Here is a 24854-nt window from a genome sequence, read left to right as displayed (position 1 = left end):
TTTGGGTTAGGTCATATTGACCATTGAGTGTGATGTCGCTGATCTATTCTCTCTCTTTTCCCTCCTCAGGAATTCTCCTTCCCCCAAGTGTGGTGCAGCAACCAGCAGCCCCTGTACTGTGCCTTCTCTCTGGAGAGATACAGCCCTGTCACCGCCCAGCTCTCCTGCAAAATCAGCGTGCGCCAGGTCAAAGGCCATGAGCAGATTCTGCAGGTCTATACGGCTGTGGCCGAGGTGAGGCTCTGAAGCTGTGGGGAGGGTGTTTCACTTTTTTCACTCAACCTTTTTGTAACCTTCCTGGAGTGTGTACACCAGAGCAGGACCAGCTCTCCTGAGCTTGAGCTGTGTATTAATAGAGCGAGGAGAGCACTCTTCCTTCCCTTCTTTCCAAAAACAAGATCCAGCTGTTTGGTGCATTTGCTCTGTGTTTTTTTAACCTCTGTTTGTCCAAGAGGACGCATGTTCCGGCAAATAGCCGCCTTCACGTTCACATACACCAACACCTGGGAGCTGCCTGCTGTAACAACAGCTTTCTATCAGCTGCTGAACAGCTCCACCGGAGCAGCTAGGAGTCAGGAATACTCACTCAAGAGCACCTTGGCAGTTGCTGTTAAGGCAGAAGAGAGTGCTGCTCATTGATTTCACCCAACTGCTTTTTCCACAACCAGTCACAAATGCGCTTGTCCTACCTCAAGGCCACCAGTACTAATAAAAGTCACAGTCAGACGTGAAATATTATTTACAATGACTTTTTATGGTTTGATTAAATTTTGCCTTGATGATTAGTGGAGTTTGTCAGACAGGAAGAAGAAAAAAAAGCTTTTATAGGTGTGATGTGTTGAATTCAAAACATCAGCGGTTTCAGTTTGGTAAATACAGCAAACAGGCGTTTCCAGAGGTCTGCAGCATGTTTTACAATGCGGGGCCACCATGTTGAACGGATATCATTGAAAACAGCTTTACCACTTCTTTGCACCAGAGCGAACCATACTCAATCCATCCAAATCTTGCTACATTATCTCAAGATTGCCGAAAGTCTGTAAAAAGACATAGATGTTATAATGTTACTCCAACTATATGCTGTTAGACCTAAATGGAAGGAGAGGACTCAATGATATTATATTAGTAACAGAGCTCAAACAGCACACTGCTTTCCTTTTAAATCGCTTGCCTATATTAGGTTAATGAGTAAACTGGTTTTGTGAAAGATCCAGTTAAAAAGAATACCAACTGAACATTGCTTATGAGCTCTCTCTCACAGGGCAATCAATCCTGCTTTTCCCCCAAAGGTTTCATAACTGCTGCCACAAGTAATTTCATGGTTAAGGCTTGTCTACTGCACTTTTAACATCCATCCATTCGCTTCCGCTTATCCTTTTCAGGGTCGCGGGGGGGCGCTGGGGCCTATCCCAGCTGTCATAGGGCGAGAGGCAGGGTACACCCTGGACAGGTCGCCAGTCTGTCGCAGGGCCAACACACAGGGACAGACAACCATTCGCACTCACATTCACTCCTAGTGACAATTTGGATTATCCAATTAACCTATCCCCACAAGCTGCATGTCTTTGGACGGTGGGAGGAAGCCGGAGTACCCGGAGGGAACCCACGCAGACACGGGGAGAACATGCAAATTCCACACAGAAAGACCCCAGCCTGATGGTGGAATTGAACTCAGGACCTTCTTGCTGTGCGGCAACAGTGCTAACCACCGTGCCACCGTGCTGCCCACGTTTAACATATTTAAAAAAATTTCAGGACTTCCACATTAAATTTGACTTGATTTAAATTAGTTTTAATTACTTTAAACGCAGCAGTGACACCTATCCTCAGATTCTTAGAAACTGACCAATAAAATAAAAATTACAGAATCCTCGTTTTTCTTCCTGTTGGCTTCCAAGTGTTTTAAAGCCATTTTACTATTCTCTAAGCTTTAGTATTGTGATAAAAAAAAACATATTAACTGTCCATGATCATGATTAATCACATGCTGTTTTATGTTACGGTGCTCGTATCTTGACTCGACTTTGTGATAACTAACTTTGTGTGCTATGTTAGTAATGCTGGCTTGCATCCACATTTGAACCAGTGCAGGCAACTCTTCCACTGGGCATGTGCAGAAGACACACAAAGAAGAAAACAGCGCACAGCAAGATTTTAACGTGTTTTATTTATAGATCACAATCCAGCAATATGTTTCAAGTTATGACCTCAGCACTCACTGAGCAGAAACCAGACTGTGAACTCAGTAAGGCATTCTTGTGTCAGTGTGCTGTCTTCTTCCTCTTCGTCTTCTTCTCCAAGTTTAGTTCACAGAGGCAGTCAAATGCAGCACTACTGCCCCCTGTGTTATGACAGCATTTTTTTCACACCTCCATCCATTTTATTTGGATGGACGCAACTTTTATTCTGTTTTGGTAAAAAAAAAAATTTTTTATTAAATCTGAAATCTTGGTATGGTCAAATGAAAATGAGAATGAGGCCACAGAAAACTGATACTCCTTAAACTGTCCACATGTAGGCTTAAAAGATGGTTTTCATGGTTTGATCCACAGGCCACAGGAATCCACAGATTGAGAAGTACCCCCATACACCAATCACTTTTGTCTCATTGGCTTACAGTCTGTTTACTGATCTTTTAATGTGTAAAAATATTGTCCGAAGGGTCCTGACCCAGTAAACCTCAACTATTTGCAGAGTTGCAAATCCTCTCTGGCCCTGGTCTGATTAGTCTGCTTCTGTTCTGTTCCTCCAGACCGAAAAGGAGTCAGTTCCATTTTTTATGCAGACAGACTGCACCATCACGTCCCAGACGGGGCCCAAGGCCTTCAAAATCCCCCTGTCCATCCGCCAGAGGATCTGTGCCACCTTCGACACTGCCAACGCCAAGGGCAAGGACTGGCAACTCTTAGCCCAAAAGCTCCACTTAGATCGGTGAGTGTATGATGTGCATCCTCTTTGAGGCCGCATGATGTGTGTGTGTGTGTGTGTGTGTGTGTGTGTGTGTGTGTGTGTGCCCTCTGTAATGAACACAGGCTGATGACCAGAGATGGGTAATCCGATTAGTTTTCAAGTAAAGCGTGGAAGTACTGACCTTACTTTGAGTTTGATTCCGTAAAAAGTGACAAAAACATTAGCGTCCACTGTTCACTGCGTGGGAAGAAAACTTATTTTTACAGTGAAAAAAACCCTAAACTTCCGAGCAAGCACCGAGTACGCTGCCTTGGAATGGGCAATTCACAGAGAAACTTGTGGATTCTTCCACCCACCGATGCGGCACACCTGCACCAGGGCAAACATCCGCCCGCCCCCACTCCTGCTAAACAGGTGAAAATAGAGCAACACGACTGCTGAGTCTTTGATTTCATTTATTTTCTGCTGTGTTTTACTTGCATCTATTTGAAAGACTGAGTGTAAACACAAAAACCTATTTTATTTTATGTGCTGGAATGTGCAGAAAATAATTTAAATGTTAAACAAATTTCTTCCAGTCAGAGAATGTTGCATATAATTTAATGTTTGCTTGATGCATAAAGTTAAAAGATTAAAACTGATAAAAAAAAATTTAAAAAGAGAATTTTTCCATTTGATTACATTTTATATGATGGATTATGCAGAAAAAGTAGAATTGGGCTGAAAGATCTATCGCTTTATCACCTATTCAGGTTGTAAATCATGTTTTTAAAAAGTAACTAAGTAACTAATAACTAATTACTTTTGAAAATAAGTAATCAGTAAAGTAATGGGATTACTTTTGGGGGGAAGTAATCAGTAATTAGTTACTGATTACTTTTTTCAAGTAACTTGACCAACACTGCTGATGACAGTGATAAGACTCCTGTGGGTGTTGATAAGCTGCTGAATGTAGCTTCAGGTTGCTCATGCTCCCTGAGCATCAAGAGAGACGGCTGATTGTTTAACTGTATGGCACGTGGTGTAACTGACTGTGGGATGCTGTGGAACATCATACACACTCTGACACCTACATCCACTCTACTTTTGAAACATAAACAGTGCGAAATCCAGTGAGCCTCCAACATTTCTGTCACTCTGACCACTTACTTCTTAGCTGATTTTTTTCTTCTCCCAAACACAAATATGCATTTTTGATGAGACGCTGCACTCTTATTTCCCTGGCCCAGTTGTTGTCTTTGCTTGGCCTTAGCTGGTGTCAGCTATGATCTCCTGTTAAGTGCATGATTCATGAGATGCTGCTATCTAAGAGTCTTTTGGGATTTCTAAATTATCCAGATAAGCTTTCCTCTCCAAGTTGGGCAGCTTTGAACTGAGCCTGATGTGACCGATCGTTGCAGTTTTTTTTGTGCTGCTTGCTGTTGTGTCTCTTGTGAAGAACCACACAGCGGCAGTGAAACACTGCCCCCAGCTGGACTCCCTGCTCAGTGAGACACAAAGGCATTGTACTGTATTGGCATGGCAACAAGCTTTAGTTTTCCTTTCCTTTGGCAGAAGCTGAGAATGAAATATAAAGCAAACTCTGTTCAGTGGTAATCACTTGCGGTGGTAATTTATTCTTAAAGGGTCGAACTTTTCATTCTAGGTACATGGAAAAGCAGATGGTTGTGTTTACTGCAGCGAGACACTCTTTAGTTCTATTAATTTACAGTTAGCACTCAGTATTCTGATTTTCTAAGAGTCAAATAAAGGGGATTCAATGACCCAAATGGGTTTAATATTAGGATTTTAAACGATCAATTTTGGGGCCATTATAGGTAACTATTGTTTTTTAGTGGATTCCATAACCAGGGTCCTAAAACAGTGGTTTCAGAACCACAAGATGAAACTAAGTTGAATTAACCTGATATACAGGGAAAATAAACAAAAAGAATTTACTGAGGTTATTGGCCAAGGTTTAACTGTTTTATTATATGCAATTGATTGGTTTGATTCTGCATGTGCCAGAAGTCCCTCAGAAGTGTGTGATCAAGCTCGTGACCAGGGTTCTTCTGAACTCTGCTGAGGCTCCTTTTTGGTAAATTATTAAATTAATAAATGATTAAACTGCCAATATGTCTTGTGTCTTCGGACTTCAATCATCCAATCCAATAAACAGCACCGAACAGGAGCCAATAGCAGAATAAGCTGTTTAGCAGTGGCAGAGATAATGTTGCAAGTTTTTCATTGATGCAACCCACATACTCAGGTCTGCTGCTCAACCCACAAATACATCCTCCTTACAAGTCTGGCACTATTTGAGGGAAATAAGCTGGCTTTCCAACAGTATCAGATTTCTTGGCAAGAAGCATTGTTACAACAAAGAAATAATCAACCAAACACAAATGTTCTTATTTTTTGTCCCAAGTTTACTTGGCAGCTTCTGGTGGCTAGGGAAAATTCAGTGTTTTCCACTCAGGTGTGAGCAGTTGCTGGCAGTCACTGTGAAATTAATCACCGTAGCCCCAGTCATGCAGGCCTAAATTGGTGTTTTTGTATTAAAACACAACTATAAAGTGTAAGAGCAGTTGGAATGACCATGTAAAATTTTTGTCTTGGTCATTTTCATCAACATATTACGTGCACTGTATTTGCATTCAGATTTTGAAACATTTAAATAAAAGATGATGTCATCTGCAAAGGAAAACATCACTTAAATGTAAACCTGGGAGCCAAAAGGAGAACAAACAGGCAACCTGGGGGAGAGGGAGGGGGAATAATTGGGAACAGATGGAGCTAATTAACAGAGGTGAAAACAATCAAGGCGGGGTAGTCATTACTGCAGTGGAGGGAAAACAGACAAGGACAGGAAGTAAAAACAGCAAAAGGTCTACAGTTATCAAAATAAGAGAAGAAGTCACAACAAAGACAAATAAAAGTAGACACAGCCCGACAGGACAAAATGCAAAGAAACTAACAAAAGATGAAAAACATTGATGGTAAATCACAGGTTTGAACTCAGCATTTTATGACAGGCCACGATGGATTTCTCAGAGTACTCTGTAGAGTAGCACGGATACGGGTTCTTCTTGCCATTTCTTAAAAATTCACCTTAAATAATGTGTAAATGCACAGTCAGCTAACAATAAACAAATCAAAGATTTGCAGCAATGACCGTTATGAAATACCTTGTAATGGTCTGCTGTCCCTTGAACAGGGGTGGGCAACATGAGAAACTGGGACGAATTAGCTGAACACAGGTCTGTTCATTAGTACCTATATTTATTTACAAACTACTAATAGAGTGGATGTTGGGAAACAGGGAGAGTATAAATCCTCCCTTTTCTGACATTTGAAAAATTTAACCCACACTGTGCTACTTCCTGCCTTTTTCAATTACTGTATATAATGATATTAAGATTTATGCTTATGTTTCATACTTTTGTTCTTATCGCTTTTCAGTAGCTGTTTAGTGGTTGAGCTTTTTTTTATTTCCATTAAGTTTTTGCTCTCTGTAACTCTACACACAGTGTTTCTGTTTCTACTTCCATTTGTTTTTTGCACTTCTTAGTGCACCGTGGAAAAGGCACAAGAATTTCTGTCAAGATAAGAACTCTATTAATCCTATCTCTACCTAAAAATGTCAACATTTTACCAATATTTAATCAGCAGTGCCAGAAACAACTGTGCATGTTTTTGCCAAAGTTAAAGACTTCAAACTTTGTACAAAGCAAATAGACTGCTTCTAGTATACTGCTGCACTTTTCTACTCTACTTGAGCACTCAAAGCATTTTATACAACACGCCTCATTTACTCTTACACACCCATTCATACAAGTACAAACAAGTGAGAACATTCACACTCTAATAAACACATCGGAGAGTGTGAAGGTTAGTATCTTAATACTTTGCTTAAGATCACAGCATCTTGCCCAAGGATACTTTGGCATGCAGACTGAAGAACAATGGAAGAAATCTATTTGGGTTGGAACACCGGGGCTCAAGTCAGATTTGATGCCTGAGGTGGAAATACATGTGGCCATCACTGAGACAGGCCCTTAATGTGGGTTTGTTAAACTTCATCACTGAGAATGCTTGTTCACATATGAAAGTAGATCCGAGAGAACCAACATCTTCTGGATCATGTCTCCTTATGTGTGGATGTGAGTTCTCCTTTTTGAGAGAAGAATACAGGTACAGCAGTTATACTGACTTAAACAACACCTCCTGGTGTTTAAAACAATGCAAAAGTACCAATTTTCAGTTCCAGGTTTACTTTATCTTGCATCATTTCAAAAGTTCAACATTTTGCCTGACTTGGACAACCATCGGCTGAAATGGGCTATATCACGGACATCACAGAGCCAAGGAGAAAAAGTCAAAATTGTCCGCTTTAGTATTCAACTGAAGCTCCAACTTTCCCAAACTGTCCTTGATCCATCTTATTATGGTTCACCTGGAGAGGGGCATATTCCAAATGTTTTTTTTTCTCAGGGCGTATTAGTGCAGCAGAGTCCATCAAACACTCTTTGACAATCTCCCCATCAGAGAACGAGTTATAGTTGTTTTTGTGAATTTGTGAAATCACAAAGCTACTCTTGGCAGCTTCATCTTTCGATGTGTATAACGTGGTCAAAGGTCCTTGTTGCTTTTTCTGCTTTGCCAGCAAAGGTTCAGATGTCCGTTCCAGCTCTGGATCAGTCAAGTTTTTGTATTCCTCAATTCAAACTGTAAACCTTAAACACAGCTTTAAAGTGGACAGCTTTACCTCTGACGTCAGTAAATAAATACTCAGACGTCCACATGAGTTACTCTTTTTTTAATGTGATCTCACGTCTTTTGAGGCTGTACTCTCACATCTGTCATAAACGTGGGTTCCAGTGCATTTGCAGTGAAGCTCCATTCACAGGCATACGTAATGTAGAAAAATAGCAGTCACTTTAAAATTAATAGCAGCCAGCTGACTTGTGATTTCCCACAAAATTGCAAAAAACAGTAAGCGGAGTTTAGTTGAAGACTGTTTAAGACCCCACTGAAGTCACGCGCACAATGCCCAGGTGTGCCCTTCTAGGAACAGATTTCATTGTGAAATAAAATATGATTTGAAATACATGTCACATTGCTTTGAAATTTCCAGTTTCATGTTCTCAATAGCTGGTAAACGACATGAAGCCGGAACAGTAGATACAGAAGATCTTTCTTACAGAGTTCATTTCTAACTTTTTTAAGGCTCTTTAAAAGTTCAAAATGCTGCTGTGCCTTCACTCTAGTCTCGCTCGTTAGCTGCTAACCTTTACTGTCCAAAACAAGCCTGCAGTGATGAGGGGCAGACAGAGACACAGTTCTAAACGTTGCTTGAAACAGACGTCTTTCTTCTCATTCTTTAAGGGCAGCAAACACTTTACACAAAAACGGATCACTTTAATGTCAGTGGCACTGCTATAGCCCTGCCAGTCTGGACTAAACTCTTCAAGAAGCTAGTTATTTTAGGTGTATGATAGGGAACAGGGAAAAAGCCTCAGCATTAATTTTTATGGTCACAAGACCAAAAGACTGCATTTAAAGGCTCACCAATCAAGTCTGATAAATTAGAAACTGCTTCGAAAGATCAAAAATGTTTTTCCATGCAAGTTAGGCATCCTCTGCGCATGTTGGTGAGTGGTTTTTGGAGCTTGCTGGTTAAAGTTATTCCTCACTGCTGAAACCAGATCATTTGCTTTGAAGGCAAATGGTCTCAGTTTGTTATTTGCATCACACTATTCACAGTTTCACAACCACAAGTAGTTGCTGAATGTTAACAGACAATTGGGATGTTCTGTACCAACTTTTGCTGCAGCACCATATGCCTCTTCTTTATTCCTCTTACATATACTGCTTCCATATACTGAAAGCACCCTGTATTTCCCAATTGGTTGCCAGCCAGTTAAAGAACACAAATTTTTCCCTAGCTGGTTACTAGGGGGACACTAACTTGTCTTTATTCCTGCATGATTCCTGCACAGCAGCTACTTGCAGCTTTTAAGGAAATACATTTCCCCCCCTAGCAACCAGGTTGCCAGGCAGTCACCAATCAGTCACTAGGTCTATGTGACTGGGGTCTTGGCAAGATTATAGCCTCAGTAACAGTCCAATCCATCATCGCGACATGATTAGCATCTCTGCTGATTCCATCACAGCATTCAAGAAATGTTGTGCTAATTCATGTGTGTGGATACAGTAGGCTTAAAAAAAGAGCTGACGTGAACCTCTACTGTGGGCATGCATCAGCTAGCTGAACCTGAGTAAGTGCTTCTGCAGAACATAATGATCATTTTCCATGATTTTAAAGTTAGGCGGGGTGTGCACAAAAAGGAGAGCAGCAATGATGTAACGACAGAGGAATGTCAGTGAAATTCAAGGATTTGTTGCGCAATCAGGCAAAATACTTGTTAGTAACATGAAGTGGGTGTCTCCCAAGTGAAACCTTTCTCACCATTTGATTGACAGTTGATGGGGCCTTAAATATCTTACAGTGTTATGTAGGTGACTGTTACTAGCGACTAACCAATAGGCACACAGTGACAAGCATACAGTTTTATATGTAGATTCTGGTTAACTGGTTGTGCAATGAAAAGTCATATTGTGTAAGGACTCCTGTAGCATGTGTGCACATAGGAAGCAGGCGAACTACCACGAGTGATGGACTAGCAGATTTACACATTTACATTTAAACTTTAAGACCACCTGATAAAGTCATTAAAACATTTGTTTTCTTTTGCAAGTTCCTTGTATGTGGCATCTGTAATTAAACAGTTACTTTCATGTTCCTGTATGTGCTCCTCTACAGAAACCTGGGGTATTTTGCAAAGCAGCGGAGTCCGTCTGCAGTCATACTAAGCCTGTGGGAGGCTCGTCACCAGGACACTTCTGACCTTGACTCTCTAGCCAGTGCCCTGGAGGAGATTGGAAAGATCCACTCCAAAAGTTCCCCCAAGGACCAGGACGAGTGCGAATCTGACTCCATTCACATAGAAGCAAGCAGTCTGTACGGAACAGGCAGACTAACCAGTCAGAATACAGAGGACTGCGCTTCTGAATACACGGGCTGAGAGAGGAGAGAGAGCCAGTAAAAACTGACAGACTGACGTATATATCTGTGTACGCACACAGTCAGTGATGGACAACACACTGCGGCGGTGCAGTAGAAGGTCACGAGGTGAGTAGACGGTGCCAGTGTTCAACACGGCGACCGATCACAACAGGTCGAGGTGAGCTGGCACCTGCTGTGGATCTGCCCCTCTCTTTTAAGAACCCGTCTGAGGCTGGACTGTAAATCTTTGTCTGCCTTTCCACTCAGTCCTTTCTGTTTGTTTCTAACTTCTTTTAATTTAGGTTGATGTGAATTTATTCCCCTTTGTGTCTGCTATTGTCTGAACCCGCGTTAGAGGAGAAGGGAGCTCCTTTTCCAGCAGTCCACACGCTTGCATATAAGTCTGAATATGCAAATAAGATGATACAACTGTGGCGTAATGTTAGTCACCTATGTTTGATCTGACACTCCCCTTCCCGTGTCAACAAATGAAAAAGGACTTAAAAGCTAGTTTTTCTTTTCTTTTAATGTCCACTGTTATATTTTAATGGGAAGCTCCTGATTGCTTAAATGTTGTGATAGTGAACTTTCAAGGCAGGTATCTTCAAAATCACCTGGTTTTATTTAAAAAAAAAAAAATCCCAAAACTGAAATTTTAGCACTTATGTGATCATTTATGCAAAAAATAATCATAAATATATCATCCCCAGTTGTACTCGGAAAAAAAGTAAGAAAGAAAACGAGCCGTTGGTTGTGGCGTAATGTGGCAGAGTGAGATTTCTAACCGTGGCATTACAATTCATTACAGTTGCCTCCTGCGGCAGATAGAGAGGGAGGAAGCTGTAAAACATCATTTCCTGGCACCGCGGAGAGGTCATCGCTACGTCTTATCATCCACTTCCCACCATTAACACCCGTCACACAGACCTCATATCAGGCCCTGACACACCCAGCTGCCCCCATGTCTACCACCCACCCACACAAGTACACAACTCACACACCACACTGACATTTCGCGGCTGTAGAGGTCACATATTTTCACATTATTCAAAAAACAACAAAGGAATACAGACAGTGTCAGACATATATAACATACAGTAACAGTATATAAGGTATATAAATCCTACGCCATGCTGAGGGAATAAGGGAAAATGTCATAGTCATGTGAGGTAATGGTAAGTGAAACTTTTGATGACCTCCAGGTCAGAATAGATTGAAATGTTAACCCCTCATCTTTATATTTGAACACACACTAAGGTTGAAGCTGTCAGAGCTTTAGCTGGTGTTTGTAGAAAAGTGTTTTTGTAATTATTTAAGACTCTTAATTCAAGGTTCAATTAAGTACTTTTTATCTCCAAAAGTTGATTCTGTTCATCTGGACATAGCGTTTTGTGGGAGAAACGTTTCTGATGAATATATCTGATGTATTTTTTACATCAGATATATTCAAAAACAACACCCAGTGTTCTTGCAGCGGAGAGATTTGTATGAGTGAAATCACAGCGGGTCTCATAACAACCTTCACCTTGCCAGAGAGGTGCATGCTGGGTGAATAAGGCCAAATTATGCAAAATTATATTTTCGCACGTACTCCTGGCAGTCTCTAGCCGTGAACTTTCAGGTTAGAATTTTCTGATATGTGCCACTGAGATTTCTGTCTGCAACCCTGGTGAACGGAATGTCCTTTGCTCTACGCCTAGCAATGAAAAATTCCACCGAGAGTCTCACTAATTTATACTGAAACAGAAGAGTGCCAGCAAGTGACAAGAGTGGAGCTGTAGTGGAAGGTTAGAATAGTTGAATGATGGCAGGAGGGGAAAACAGACCTGAATTTTAACCAAACTAAACACTTATCACACATATCTAAAAGGTTGTTTAAGGTCTTAAGTGACTTTAAGTTATAATATATTACCTAGACTTGTTGGTGAGACTTGTGGGAGCTGTTTTTGTACAACTTTTATAAATCAGACATAAATCTACCCAAAAAACATTTGGCTGATATAAAAACAAAATACAATGAGGTAACACAGAGAGCAGGCGAATGGAACAGCCCAACCGGCACCTATATTGAATTTTTCTGAAAACATCCTGTTGTCAACATTAGCTTATGATTTTACAGTTTTACAGGCCTCACGCTAACTGTATGGAAATCTAACTTTAATTTAACTTTGATAAAAAGTTGGCAAAAGAAAATGTACTTTATTTTGAAAAAACTAATTGCCAGGTTTTGTGTGCTTTTAGACTGTTTGCAGAGGCAGCATTAAAAAGTCAGAGTGGGTGATACATTTTTATTGTTTTATGTAAAATAAAACGTAATGTGGACATGTAGACCAGAAGGTTGGTAATATTGCTATTATCAATATTATACTTAAACAAAACTAAACCTAAAAATAAAACGAGATAAACATTTTTGTTAACTAAAATCAAAATATAAATCTGGACTTGTGAGGGTAAAAATCAAACTAACTGAAATGATTATCTGAAATTTGAAACTAAAAAAGAATCCAGATAAATGCAATATTCTTAGTTTTTATTTGTCAGCTTGATAAAATTTATTATCATAACTTGAAACATTGATAGATTTGGTTTTGGATTTGGATGTCTGTACGAGTCATCTGCTTTCCAAAAACTCTGTGTTTTTATTAGAAAAACTTCTTTTTTTTTTTGCTTATCAGCACTGATTTTTCTAAATCATGCCTTTCGCATATACCATACATACAATAATAATTAAAAAGACTGAAACTAATAAAAACTAAACTGGAAAGAACAATGACACAAGTCAGAAATGAAAAAAAAAGAAAAAAAGAAAGAAAATACAAAACTACAATATAATCTGGCGATTTTAAGCTAACCTGAATAGCTAATATACAAAAATGTGTGTTTGGTATACTTACAGGTAAGTAGAGTGGAGTTAAGTATGGGTATAATTCAGATGTTTAGCATTTGGTCCCTTAAAACATGTCAGATTTGACCTGTTTCAACTCTTAAATCATTATCAGGACAAAGACACACAGTGTGCAATTTTGAGTGTGCTATAGCTAGGTTTATATCCAAAAACAAATTTGAACACAATTTAGAGCGAAGGTAGATTTACTGGGAAGAACACTGTAGCTGAATATTTTAGATGAAAGGTTTTTTGTTTGTTTGTGTTTTTTCCTGTAACATCTTTGAACGCTAATGTGACAATAACCATTAAATGTACTGTAACTGTGTGTTGGTTTTATTTGAAAATAAGCATGCCACTTTCCAGTAAGGCTACATTTCAGCATTCAATCAAATACCAACTCTTCAAATTTTCATTTTCAAGACAGAGAAACAGAAAATGGGTCATTTTTAACCTCTACATTATAATGCATAGTGAAATTTAGTAACAGTAACAGATTTGGATAAAAATGAACAAAATAGAATCTCAGACCAATCCCCAGCATTGACATTCATTGGTATTACTAAAACATACAGAGTTATAGATGTTAGCCTACTCAGAATAATAAAATGTTGGCTATAGATAAACTAAATGACTGAGGCACTATAAATGCTGTTTTTTGTTGTTTATTTATTCAGCCTTTTGTATCAGGAAAAGGAAAACAACGAATTCTTCATTATAACAACTGAACCATTTTCAGCTCTTTATCGCCCTGTCTTTAGCAAGTACAAAATTGGTCTGATGCAACAAGTGAAGATCAACCACTGCCACTGTTATACAACAACACAACAGGCAATACTATATTGCTTACATTACTGTAACTAAATAATAACCAAATCAATTATTATTTGACAAAGTTACAGATATACTAACTGGGAAAACACTGGGATTCAGCCCCTAAAAATCAAAAACTAGCTGATCTCCTGTTCATGCTGGGTACAACTAATAGCAGTTCCACACAGCAGTCTAAGAATAGCAGAAGAGAAGACTAACCAAATGATTTTTATGGTCCAGGTGCTGATACTTTTTGATCAAGGTACATAGACAGTTCCCTACCTGTGAATCTAGTCCGTCAGCATTTTTCATCTAAGTTCAATTTTCTTGACTATTTTTGCAACAAAGAGAGGGAAACAAACTCTTGCTCGGTGGTTCATCACAACTTATATGGTCACCTGGAATACACCGCTGGCACTGTACATGTGAAAGGTTACATCCATCTGCTTTTATTTCCCTGCATCATTTCTATGCATTTGTAATCAGTTTCAATTCATTTATTCTGTAATTGAAGCTTGTGAAGTGAAGAATATGAAAGGTAATCTTTTGTTTGTCTTTTTTTTATCTTTTAATTGTGACTAACTGGAGTTTGCTTTTCATTCCTACAAGTGGAGTGTCAGAAAAGGAAACGTGTGCTTTTGTAATGCTTAGCGGTGGCTTATGTCGCATCAAGAGCATCTTGTCTGTGTGGTACACACAAGCAAACTCAACGTGCACCTTCATCCTGGATGTGTATCAGCTGTGTCTACTGTATCCCATTGACACGTTGAAATTCAGTTCTTTGATAAGTGAGCTCATACACACTCTTACACAAACATATTTTCACTGTGTATAATGCTTTGGTGTAAGACTAACCCTGTTTCATGAGACAAAACCTTCACTGTTGCATCCATGACTTCCCGTCACCTGAGTTGGTTGGTCCGATGCTCTTTCCTGCTTCACGCATGGCCTTCGGCTTCATATCACTATTCTTGTGCCTTGTTTAACTACTGTAAATGGTGAATGTTTGTAAAGTACAGATGGGGATAAAAAAAAAAAGAACAATTAATCATACTGACTTACATTAAAGATATAAGTTGAAAAAAGTATTTAAGATTATAATAATGAATAGGCTGCAGAGCTTTTCTAGTGCTGAACAGCTATGTTTGGTAATGCCAGGGCAGCTTTGCGGTATACTGTATCTATAATTATGGACATTTTGGATGTTTTCTGTACAGTAGAATTTGCAAATGTATATGCAGCCTTTTGGAAATAAATGTACAGTTGAAAGATCAACTTGTCTCAAGTTATTTTTCATTTTCCGTTGGCTAATGCACATGGGATGATTCAACACACTGGGGGGTTGGTGGGTGACAGTAATACCCTCCTCTCTAGGGGACTGTAGTTGTGATGAAAATGAAGGGGTTGTGCTTGCAGGCATTGCTTTATTTTTTGTTGATGTAACCAAACTGAAACAAGCAGTCTACGAGGTGCCGGGGGGAAAATGTCAGATTTGTATTCTCTAAAGTGTTCAGTTTGAGTGTACATGTTTATTCAGGAGAATATAGTTTGGCTTTCGTATTTACTTATTTATTTATTTATTTTATCCCCAGCGACATCGCGGGTCAGAGTCTGTAACATGTAGTATTTGCTGAGTTGTGGGCTCTGCACCAAATGTGTCATCTGCACTGTTTTAGGTTTGTGGAGCTGAAAAGGCTGACAAATGACAATCACGATGTAGCCATGTCCAAAGGCTTTTCACCTGTTGAACTCTCAAAATGGCTCTAAATAGCATGAATATTGTTCAGAACTGAAGAAGGCTTTTAACAAATGATTGAGATGATAATTTCATTTCACTTAAAGTGTTTATGAGGTAATAAATTAAGTGAGAAGTGAAATGACTTTTATGCAGTCTTTGTGAATCAGTGAAGTTTTCTCTTCGCTTTAGAGGAAATTGAGGTTTAAGGCATCCCCAAAAGTTGATTCTGATGAACAGACATTTGGGGACCAATTGGTCATGAGAATTTGCATATCAATGATCTAGGAACTGACCTCCCAGCCTATTGTTCCTTCAGTGGTGCTAGTTTCAGTCATTATGCAAGTGTACTGTTTATAGGATTGGGGAAACCTGCAGTCAGCTGAGACTGAAGAAGTCACGATGAGTGGTGAAACGTTACAACATTATGTTAACACTATGAGTCTATGAGTTAAAAAGAATCATGCACTCACATTGGGTGGATCTAATTGTAATTTCATAATTTCTACTAGCATCAGCATTTCCCGTGAAATGCTGGTTCGCAGCCACAGGCCATGGTATTTCATGCTTGTTGTGGCAAATGCAGCCTGGCGCTGCTAGCCTCAAGCGGAGATGAAGATTGTTCTGCTAAGATCACTAATCCAGCATTACATTGAGATTTTATGAATAGTATTACAAGAGACCTTTCTAGAAACAGCTTCTATGGAGTTCTGCTTTAATGTGCCTTGCATACTCTGAATGTGGGGGTTTTCTGTCCAAAAAATGTTTGTTTTTATACATACCTGAGTTCAGTAGGCAAACTCACTAATCCGTGTGGCTGACTGACTCACGTGGGGGAATGTACGACAGGGTGTGTCTTAGACTGCCAGTACTGTAGTGATCTGAATTTTGTAAAGATGAAATTCTGCCATACCTGTTAGCTGATCTGTGTTTGGATTAAAACAATTAATGAACAAATACAGAAAGAACAAAGCGATTCAGTTCTATATCTGGTATTTGTGTGGCACATCGCATGGCATTTATTGTCTATGAAGAAATAGGGAAATATTTGAATATATGTGAGAACTGACAAAAAGTGAGATTTAAACAACTATCAAGAGAACACTTTCTTGCACACGGCTGTAAGTCACTAGCGACTAGCTTTAGTTTCTAATATTTGCAGTGTCTGTTAGTTTTGATGGACTTTGGAATACGAATGGGGTGAATGAGTTTTAAATGTTACTTGTACATGTGCCATTATACTGGCAGCAACAATGGAGTCAGTAAAAACTCTGTCCTAGTTTGGGTTTGCAGTGTGTACAATCTACTGGTAACATCAGAAAACGCTTCAGTTAGTGTAGCTGACGGTTACTAACCTGGCGTGATTTTAATTGTTATTGTTTTTGGAAGCATCATTAGCTGTATATGTGTATAAGCTGATAAGAGTAACGCTAGCATGTGAATCAAAAATGTATTAATGTATAAACAAATATCAATTTATAATTGTCTCTGAATAATGGGGAAGGCTGAAGATAACACAAGAGTGGACAGACTCCTGTTGCTTTCATATAATGTGCAGGCCAGTTACACATAAGCCACATTTCCAGTTCTTTAACTGAATTTAATCAGTGTAACTGTGTCATATAATTGTTCAGTCATTAAACACTCTGATGTTTCGGACTGCATGTTTAAAGTATTGCTGTTATTGCTGTGCATTTTGTTTTTAAAGCATATTTCCAATCACTGCATGTAATGTTTAAGAAGGTTCAGGTTGACACAATGGTTGCATTTAATGAATTGCTTCTTATCCACTTCTATTTGTTAGTCTTTAATCCCATGGAGTTGCTGTAGCATATATTCTAGCAGCTGTTTCACGGTTAAAAACCCTGCTAATGATTTCTGACCACTGAAAATAAAGGGATAAAGGGATTGGATAAGTGGAAGAGAAGGGATGGATGGAAATAAAGGGATTTTATTCTGATGTGGGTTAGGAAATACTGACTTTGTATTAACATAATGCAGCTCTTAGTAGAATATGACCATCCATCCATCCCATCCATCCATTTTCATCCGCTTTGTCCGGGGCCGGGTCGCGGGGGCAGCAGCCTAAGCAAAGAGGCCCAGACCTCCCTCTCCCCAGCCACCTCCTCCAGCTTATCCGGGGGAATACCAAGGCGTTCCCAGGCCAGCCGAGAGATATAATCTCTCCAGCGTGTCCTGGGTCTGCCCCGGGGCCTCCTCCCGGTGGGACATGCCTGGAACACCTCACCCAGGAGGCGCCCAGGGGGCATCCTTGTCAGCAGCAGCAGCTGCTCTACTCTGAGCCCCTCCCGGATGGCCGAACTTCTCACCCTATCTCTAAGGGAGAGGCCAGCCACCCTTCGGAGGAAGCTCATTTCTGCCGCTTGTATCCGCGATCTCGTTCTTTCGGTCACTACCCACAGCTCGTGGCCATAGGTGAGGGTAGGGACGTAGATCGACCGGTAAATTGAGAGCTTCGCTTTTACACTCAGCTCCCTCTTCACCACGACGGACCGGTGCAGCGTCCGCATTACTGCAGCTGCAGCCCCAATCCGTCTGTCGATCTCCGGCTCCCTTCTCCCATCACTCGCGAACAAGACCCCGAGATACTTGAACTCCTCCACTTGGGGCAGGAACTCATCCCTTTTCCGGCTGAGAACCATGGCCTCAGATTTGGAGGTGCTGATCCTCATTCCCGCTGCTTCACACTCGGCTGCGAACCGCTCCAGTGCGAGCTGGAGGCCCCCACCCGATGAAGCCAACAGAACCACATCATCTGCAAAAATCAGAGATGAGATTCTGAGGCCACCAAAGCGAAAGCCCTCCGCCACTTGGCTGCGCCTAGAAATCCTGTCCATAAAAATTATGAACAGAACCGGAGACAAAGGGCAGCCCTGGCGGAGCCCATCACCCACCGGGAACGAGTCCGACTTATTGCCGGCAATGCGAACCAAGCTCTTGCAACGGTTGTATAGGGATCGAATGGCCCGTAGCAATGGGCCAGACACCCCATATTCCCGCAACACCTCCCACAGGACACCCCGAGGGACACGGTCGAATGCCTTCTCCAAGTCCACAAAACACATGTAGACTGGTTGGGCAAACTCCCATGCACCCTCAAGTATCCTGGAGAGGATAAAGAGCTGGTCCAGTGTTCCGCGACCAGGACGAAAACCGCATTGTTCCTCCTGTATCCGAGGTTCGACTAACGGACGAACTCTCCGTTCCAGCACCCTGGCATAGACTTTCCCAGGGAGGCTGAGGAGTGTGATCCCCCTGTAGTTGGAACACACCCTCCGGTCCCCTTTCTTGAAGATGGGGACCACCACCCCGGTCTGCCAGTCCACAGGTACTGCCCCTGATCTCCACGCAACATTGCAGAGGCGTGTCAACCAGGACAGCCCTACAACGTCCAGAGCCTTCAGGAACTCGGGGCGGACCTCATCAACACCAGGGGCTCTGCCACCAAGGAGTTGTTTAACTGCCTCAGTGACCTCGCCCCCGGAAATTGGCGGGTCATTCCCCTCATCCCCAGACTCTGCTTCCTTCTCGGAAGACGTGTCAGTGGGATTAAGGAGGTCCTCGAAGTATTCCTTCCACCGCCTGACAATTTTCTCAGTCGACGTCAGCAGCGCTCCGCCAGCACTATACACAGTGCAGGTAGAGCACCGCTTTCCCCTCCTGAGACGTCTGACGGTTTGCCAGAATCTCTTCGAGGCAGCCCGAAAGTCTTTTTCCATGGCCTCTCCGAACTCCTCCCACACCCGAGTTTTTGCTTCAGCCACTGCCCGAGCCGCATTCCGCTTGGCCTGTCGATACCTGTCGGCTGCCTCCCGAGTCCCACAGGCTAACCAAGCCCGATAGGACTCCTTCTTCAGCCTGGTGGCTCCCTTCACCTCTGGTGTCCACCATTTGGTTCGGGGACTACCACCACGGCAGGCACCAACCACCTTGCGGCCGCAGCTCAATGCAGCAGCTTCGGCAATGGAGACGCTGAACATGGTCCATTCGGACTCAATGTCCCCAGTCTCCCTCGGAATGCTGTTGAAGCTCTGCCGGAGGTGTGCGTTGAAGATCCCGCGGACTGGGGCCTCTGCTAGACGTTCCCAGCACACCCTCACTACGCGTTTAGGTGCACCAGGTCTGTCCAGCGTCTTCCCCCGCCACCTGATCCAACTCACCACCAGAATATGACCAGTTATACTGAATAGGCTTAAAGTATCAGAAATAAAACCTGCTGCATGTAAAAGTTGATTTGAGGCACAGTTGCCAGTACATTCAAGTAATCCGCCAGCATGTAAACTGAGTTGTATGGACTTTTCCAACTATACTGTCTATAAATTATTTAGCTAGATTTTACATTTTTAGAGCAATCATAGCTTCTTCAATTCCCCAGAGGTTAGAGGAGATTGTGGTTTAAAGTATGATAGTTCCCATTCATAAAGCTCAGGAAGTAAAGGTATGAGTAATAGGCAAAAGATTGTTGTACTGCTAGTCTGATTAAGTGAGGCATGATGAAACACCCTTTCATGCAAACTGTGTAAAATGTGGCGGAACAGATAAGTAAGTTCAAATGTCTCTAAGTGAATCAGTAAGACTAACAAAACATTCATAAGAGCATTGATTGCTTCTCCTGCTCTTGGCTGTGAGGCAATTGGCCCACTGAATTGTGCAATCCTGCTCTAACTGCTAACATTAGCATTGTGGCCAGCTAGGTTATTGTCATTTATGTCAATAGACAAACCCACTGGTGAGCTCAGCATAGAGATGAATGGGCCCAGTCCTAGGCAGCCATCAGCATAGCTTATTATGAAATACTGCCTGTGGAAATATAGCACATGTGTTACCACTTTGAGGCCATCTTAGCCCTGCCTCAAACTGTAACTCTAATTTAGAGTAAATATTTATTGGAAGGTAAATGGACTGATTCTTATATAGCGCTTTTCTACTCTCCCACTCAAAGCAACAACAACATGCCTCATTCACCCATTCACTTCTAAACTCAAGTGCAACTAATAAACATTCACACTCTGATGAACACATCGGAGGGCAATTTGGGGTTAGTATCTTGCTCAAGGATATTTGGCATGCAGACTGGGGGAATTGAACCACCAACCTCCTGATCAGTAGCTGATCTGCTCTACGACCTGAGCCACAGCCACCAGTAATGGCAAACAGTTTTGGTGTGTCTCATTTAGAATGATCAATTTCTTTGTCACCTGATTGCCAAGACCGTGAAACACAGTCTTAAAAAACAAATAAATATTCAGATATCATGGGTTATGATTAGCATCTGCATCAGCGATGACTTGGACCTCACAGGGATTCACTTTTGTGTTTGCTTTTTAAAAATGCTATATCTGTATACTAGTTCAAGATTGCAACTTATTTAGGCTATAGTGTCTACCATGAAGCATCCTGAGGCTTTTAGATTATTATGAATGTTAACCTCTTAACTTAGGGTTAGAGTTGGGGTTAGGTTGGATTTTAGTCACATGTTGAACATGGATAGTTTCTGCAACTATCGAATCAAGTCTCTTACTTGCAACACCATGAATATGTTCCAGCAATGGTATCCCTGAAGGTGTTTGGTTTTTTTAGATTGAAACACCATATGTGTCTTACCCCACATTAATACAGCACACATGCATGTGATGCCGTCAATAGAGGGGAACTTGTGCGCTGACAGAAGTTCCAGATGGAGACCTTGAGCCATGCGGGAACAAAGCCATGAATAGACTTCTCCTAGTATCTGGCTGAATCATAGTGCAAACTAAATAAAATACGCTTTTAGGCCATGTACACCAGCGGCTCTGACCAAAGTCCATCTGGAAGTAAGTCTTGCCACCAAGTAACAATTTGGGCAGTCATTTTGAAGTATAATCTAAAGTCACATAAGAACTGCATGTATGGAATTACCTGTCAAATCTAATGAGAACAGTTGCTCATTTAGAGGGTCGCCACAGTGGATCATCTCCCTCCATCACACTCTGTTCCTCTGATACACTCAACATGTTCAACTTTTCCACCTCCAGCTTCACCTCCTGTCTTTTTGTCAGTGTAACAATATGCAAACCATACACCATGGCATGTCTCAGTGCCATCTACCTTTCTTTCCATTCCTGCTGCTATCCTTCTGTCACAAATCATCCTTGATACTCGTCTCCCCCCACTCCACCCTGCTTGCACTCTCCTTCACCTCTCTTGTGCACTGTCTGTTGCTTTGGACGGTTGACCCCGGGTATTAAAACTCATCTACCTTCACTATCTTTACTCCACCTGTCTTTCTCTCATTCACACACATATTCTGTCTTGCTTCTGTTGAATGTCATTAATCTTCGCTCCAGTGCATACCTCCACCTGTCCAGATTCTCTTTCACCTGCTCCCTACTCTCACTACAGATCACAATGTCAGCAGCATCGTAGTCCATAGAGACTCATGTCTGATCCCATCTGTCAATCTGTCCATCACTACTGTGAACAAGAAGGGGCTCAGAGTCAGTTCCTGATGTAACTTTGATTTCCCCTTAGTGAGTGTCATGTCTCCCTTTATTAGGTAATGTCACTGGTCAACCTTCTGCTGCTGCCATTCACATCTGACCCAGTCTGGGTACTCTACAATCACACTAGAGTGGATATTGTTAGTGCTCTCGTGAAGCTCATGGCCCTCTAAATCTGGCCACCTTTCCAATGTTGTTCTTATACCCACACTATGGCCATGGCCATTTACCTCTATATGAACACCTTTACCTCCCTTCCATTGTGGCGAAAATAAAGAGCAGTGCTTTCCCATCTTTCCTAACCACCACTTTGGTGCCCCCAAGTTAGACCCTTAACTCTGAGCTGCTCCAGTGGAGCTGCTCCAGTGGAGCTGCTCAGTGCCAATAGATCTATTGTACTGGACAGCATGTAACTGTGCAAGCATCGACGGGGCATAACTGAAAGGGAAGACTTCCTTTCCTCTGAACTTCCATCGCAGAATAAATTTGTGAACTAAACATCCACACAAGCTGCTAGAGATTAGAAACAAATTAAAATGCAACATTTTTCAGGAATATATGTACCCATTATCTGTATCCATTATTTGCATAAAAGATCATCCTTTATTCAATCAATTTCTTGTCAGTCTTCAAACCTAATGTTGGAATTTTAACATTTAACATTGCTTATTCACCAGTGTGCAGGTTCACTCTGTCTTTGGATAAGCTTTGTCTAATTCCTCTATGAATAAGCAAGTTCATGTAGGTCTTCAGTTCACTATCTCCTCTTGCACTGTGTGTCAGAAAGATCCCCCTAATCCCTACAGCAAAACCTCCCTCTCAGTATACACATAGGCTCTGTAACAGAAGAAAAGTATATATATATTTTTTCCATATCATTAGAATTGATCTCGACCTCGGCCCGGCCGATGAGCAGAACCCTGTACGGTCTGTCTGAATGCAAAATTCATGTCTTATCTCGGAAAATGTGGCTCAGAGATTCCAGCCACCTCCCGGGCCTTATCATCAAAAAACACAAGTTTGCAGCAGCGTGAGGGGAAACGGTGCAGAAATTCAGAAATGGAACAGACTCTGAATGATTGGGCAAATAAAATAGGTAAAACCAGAAATGTAGTGTTGTACTACAAAGGTGGAGGAATAAGATGTTGATGAGCTGCAATGCGCAGGAAACTTGTTGAGTGACTGGTCTCTATTTCTCAGTGTGCCTGGCAGCCTGTGAAGCCATCAGTCACCCAATCTCTGAGCCTAGAAACAGCCCCGACTGCCTAAAACTGTGAGACCATTTCAGCTCCATCTCAGAGCATCGCAATCAACAGACTGAAACGGAGGTTTTATTCCTCTCCGCATCCACAGCCCACTGCTTCCTGTCGGCCTGCATATCTGCGCGCTGCAGACAACTGCTCATTAGATAATGCTAAACTGGCACTCCCAAGCATGAGGTTTGCTAAACACTGTGGTGATGGCTGACTTCATGCAGTTTGTGATGAAAGCGTTTGTACAATAGTCTGTTTTCCCCCATTATCCCGTGAGGGGCTATTCACTTTGCAATACAGCAGCAATTTGAATGTTTGAATGCTGAGCTCATTCAGAGTGAAAGCGATCATACACCAGGTCAGATCCAACATATCTGATTTTATTTGCATAAATTTTATGTTTAAAATAGGGAAAAGCTCGGTTTGGTATAAGAGAAGCAAATGTTTCTGTTTAGAGCTTCACACACTCAGATCTTTCAGATAAAAGCACTGCATCCCACTGTAGGCTTAGACATTATCTTACATTTTACATTCTACAAACTGTTCATCACCTATACCTCTAATATTACTGTAAAAAAAAAATTACATATCGTTTTCAGGATTCAGGCAGCTCATTTTATCTCATTTCTCTGTAGCTTTGGCACCACGTATGTTACCAATGTGATAAGGTGTAGCCACAAAACTACACTTGTGTTTCCTCATGTGAATCATGTGCAGTATTTGTGAGTTTAGTCATGATTTACTCAGCGTGCAACTGTTTTTGTTTGTTCGTTTTCTCACCTTAACTTTAAAACTGTTTTCAGTATAAATGTTCACACCCAGAGATGGCAAACTATGTTTGCTTAACCCCTGAGCAAAAGTACAGCATTTTTGAAGTTGTACTGATAATAATTTGCCATTGCGTGTTATTTTATACTACTGAATTCAAAAAATATTCCTTAACAGAGGCTGAGATTAAAAGCACTCTTTAATAGTTTCCCCAGGAATTATTTCCCCCAGGGATCAATAAAGTATTCTGATTCTGATTCTGATTCTAATAGAATAATTTCACCATATATTAAATCAGTATTCTCAGTAATCAGTCATAAGGCCTCTTACATGAAAGCAGTGTCTGCTTGCAACCACGTTACATTTTAATAATTTCATTTAAATGAATTATAGCTTAAAAAGAAGAAAAAGAAGACCAAGAAAAGAGGAGGGGCGGGGTTAATATCCCAAATATGCGAAATTGAAATAACCGTAATAGCTTGAGGAAAAAGTCCAGTGTTATGTCTTGGGTTTTTGTGTTTTTTGTTTTTCCATCCCCGGGGCCTAATGAGACTGAATTGTGTTTTTTAATTTAAATAGACGCCTTATCGTCTGTGAAACACTCTGGTCAATATTTGTTCTGAGCAGCCGACGGGGAGACGTTTGTCCACAGGGCGTTTTAACGCCACCGTTTTAAACCCAGCCTTACTCTGAACCTAAACAGCCAGCGGCTCTTCCAGAAACTTAGCACTAAGATGGCACAGGTGACGTCAGCTGGGGGTCAGTACAAAATCTTCTACATCATCTACAATGCTCGCTAATAATTATTGATAATCATTGATAACGTTGCAGCTGAAGATGATTTAAATTATACTAATAAAAAATACACATATTTTATTATCATTACTTCTTGTGCCATATAGGCCGCTTGGAGTAAAGACTGACTTTATCAGTGGGGCTGTTT

The 24854-nt window shown here is 41.2% G+C and overlaps 1 protein-coding gene across 2 annotated transcripts in view; it reads left to right on the top strand.

Annotated features, from left to right (window-relative positions):
• The window catches only part of LOC147316932 (netrin receptor UNC5D-like), a 310246-nt gene extending 295108 nt beyond the window's left edge, over nt 1-15138 (top strand). For both annotated transcript variants that reach the window (XM_086313478.1, XM_086313477.1), the window contains 3 exons: nt 70-234; nt 2753-2931; nt 9716-15138. In XM_086313478.1, coding sequence (XP_086169604.1) covers nt 70-234; nt 2753-2931; nt 9716-9977 — 606 coding nt within the window. In that variant the 3' untranslated portion in view covers nt 9978-15138. The remainder of the gene's footprint in view (nt 1-69; nt 235-2752; nt 2932-9715) is intronic.
• The last annotated feature ends 9716 nt before the right edge of the window (nt 15139-24854 follow it).

This window comes from Aulonocara sp. 'chitande type north' Nkhata Bay, linkage group LG12 (genome assembly GCF_057382095.1).
Source record: "Aulonocara sp. 'chitande type north' Nkhata Bay isolate Kocher_YH1m ecotype deep benthic linkage group LG12, A_spYH_male_GT1.1, whole genome shotgun sequence".
Taxonomy (NCBI): Eukaryota; Metazoa; Chordata; class Actinopteri; order Cichliformes; family Cichlidae; genus Aulonocara; species Aulonocara sp. 'chitande type north' Nkhata Bay.
This window is presented reverse-complemented; position numbering and strand designations above follow the sequence as displayed.